This window comes from Setaria italica, chromosome V (genome assembly GCF_000263155.2).
Source record: "Setaria italica strain Yugu1 chromosome V, Setaria_italica_v2.0, whole genome shotgun sequence".
In the NCBI taxonomy this organism is placed as follows: Eukaryota; Viridiplantae; Streptophyta; class Magnoliopsida; order Poales; family Poaceae; genus Setaria; species Setaria italica.
In genome coordinates, this window is record NC_028454.1 from 16,653,527 (window position 1) to 16,656,001 (window position 2,475).

At 48.3% G+C, this 2,475-nt stretch overlaps 1 protein-coding gene across 1 annotated transcript; it reads left to right on the forward strand.

The window, feature by feature from the left end:
- The first annotated feature begins 786 nt into the window (after positions 1-786).
- Positions 787-1,563, forward strand: LOC111257192 (probable polyamine transporter At3g19553). Its single transcript, XM_022826275.1, has 2 exons — positions 787-1,007; positions 1,104-1,563. The coding sequence occupies exons 1-2, from the start codon at positions 853-855 to the stop codon at positions 1,435-1,437; spliced, it is 489 nt and encodes a 162-aa protein (XP_022682010.1). The 5' UTR covers positions 787-852; the 3' UTR covers positions 1,438-1,563.
- Positions 1,564-2,475: the final 912 nt, after the last annotated feature.

A 2,475-nucleotide genomic window follows, 5' to 3' on the forward strand; every position in this document is an offset into this window, starting at 1 on the left:
GTATCACCGCAAGATCTACCAGATTGGATCAAGGGAAGGTGATAAAAGCAAAACGCTTTAAGATGACGAGCGGTTTGTTTCAGATCATGGAGGAGTGATTTTAGGGTAGCAGCGGTGTGCAGAAACTCCTTATATTAAAAGCTCGGTTCAGATTTTTGGGTCTAACAGCAACTCCAAGGGTTTTCCAAAAAATTCTTCCCCAAAATGAGGTATTTGGAGCAATGCTAAAAAGTTTTTCCTCCAAAAACATATCAGCCCACAGCAGAACGTTAAAAACTATCCCCCAATAATTCAAAACCGGTCACATCATCATAATTGGACCCATTATCTTATCCACCGTGTGGTTCAGCCATTGTTGCTCCACCGGAGCTCTCCACTCGGGATTCGGGAAGGCTCGAGAGATGCTACACACTTGCTTACGCCGATCAACATCGGCTGGTGGGAGAAAACAGGCGACGTGGCCCAATGAGATGCTTGAGCTTGGCTCAGGTTTCGTTATGAAGAGAATGGTTTGCAGTTCTGAATTTTCTGATGAACACCATCTATCACTTGAGCAGCTCGTCTGAATTCAAAATTCACCGAATGGGAATGGCGTGTGTCTCACCAAATGTATTTACTGAAATTGCTAGCTGTATACCGAACGACAAGCTACTTGACCTTGCTGCCGCCTTCGTCAGCGGTCTCGTCGGCGAGCAGCCCGCGCGGACGTCCTCGACGTCGGTGGCGTCTTTAGGCGCCGTGGTTGATCCGTGGGAGCTGTCAGGCAGCGGCGGCACAGGCGCTAGGAACTCGACTCACGCGTGCCTCTTGGCGTGCTCGACGCTGTAGTATCGCGCGACACCGGCGGCAACCATGACGGCGTTGACGATGATGGTCCTGGCCGACGCGAGGCACATGACGGTGGTGATGAGCGCGACGGGGTTCTTCGAGGCCGAGATGAGTAGCGACTCCTTCCAGCTCCTCGGCATGGCCGAGATGGTCATGATCCCCGCCATCTTCGCCCACAGGTGAAATCAAATGCTTCTCTTTTGTGGCGAAATGTGAAGCATTCCTCCATGGACAAAAATCGAATCTTCTTGTCGATTGCGAATTCACGATTGCAGGTCCAAGCACGGGACACCGACGTTCAGCATCCTGTGCTCGGCGACGGGGGTGGTGATCCTCTCCTTCATGAGCTTCCAGGAGATCATCGAGTTCCTCATCAACTTCCTCTATGGGCTCAGAATGCTCGTCATGTTCGCGGCCTTCATCAAGCTGCACGCCAAGAACCCGGACCTCCCCAGGCCATACCGGATCCCTGTCGGCACCGCGGGGGCTGCCGCCATGTGCGTCCCGCCCGTCGCGCTCATCACCACCGCGGGGGCTGTACTACGGCGTCGAGCACGCCAAGAGGCACACGTGGGTCGAGTTCCTGGTGCCCGTGCCGCCACCACCTGACAGCTCCCACGGATCAACCACGGTACCTGAAGACGCCGCCGACATCGAGGACGTCCGCGCCGGGCTGCTCGCCGACGAGACCGCTGACGAAGGCGGCAGCAAGGTCGAGTAGCTTGTCGTTCGGTATACAGCTAGCAGTTTCAGTAAATACATTTGGTGAGACACACGCCATTCCCATTCCGTGAATTCTGAATTCAGACGAGTTGCTCAAGTGATAGATGGTGTTCATCAGAAAATTCAGAACTGCAAACCAATCTCTTCATAACGAAACCTGAGCCAAGCTCAAGCATGTCATTGGGCCACGTCGCCTGTTTTCTCCCACCATCGAATGTTGATCGGCGTAAGCAAGTGTGTAGCATTTCTCTAGCCTTCCCTCCGGCGGAGCAACAATGGCTGAACCACACGGTGGCTAAGATAATAGGTTCAATTATGGTGACGTGGTCTGTTTTAAATTATTAGTGGATAGTTTTTAGCGTTCTGCTGTGGGTTGATATATTTTTTGGGGGAAAAACATATTAGTATTGCTCCCAATACTTCATTTTGGAGAAGAATTTATGGGAACTCTTGGAGTTGCTCTAATGATGGAGCAGGCGATTCAAAACTTCAAATTTTCATATCTAACCACCGCTGACTATGTCATATTTCTTTCTGGAAAAAATTGTTAAAAATAGGTGCTACAAATCCTACAATAATGTATTAGAATTTTCGTATATCAACTCGTACAAAATATTTAAACAAAATTTCCTCAAAAATATTTTTAATATAAACATAATGTTTTAAAAAGTGTTACGATCACGTTTGAAGCGCATGCATGTCACGACATAATCAAAGAGTCAATTTCAGTGCTAATCAACAACCAAAGGAAAAAAATATACAGAAGGAAAAGTTCGCCGATTATATTTCTTATTTTGAAATGAATTAATTGGCTGGCTGATTGAAATCATCCATTTTTTGAAACACGGCACAGAAGGATATACTTACTCTGAGTTACCCTTATAAATAGACGCACAAACTCGTCATTATGGACACACGCAGGAA

Bases quoted from the DNA above. Each gene is read 5' to 3' on its own strand.
- LOC111257192 (XM_022826275.1), top strand. From the start codon at position 853: ATGACGGCGTTGACGATGATGGTCCTGGCCGACGCGAGGCACATGACG. The intron at 1,008-1,103 runs GTGAAATCAAAT...TCACGATTGCAG, and splicing joins CCCGCCATCTTCGCCCACAG to GTCCAAGCACGGGACACCGA.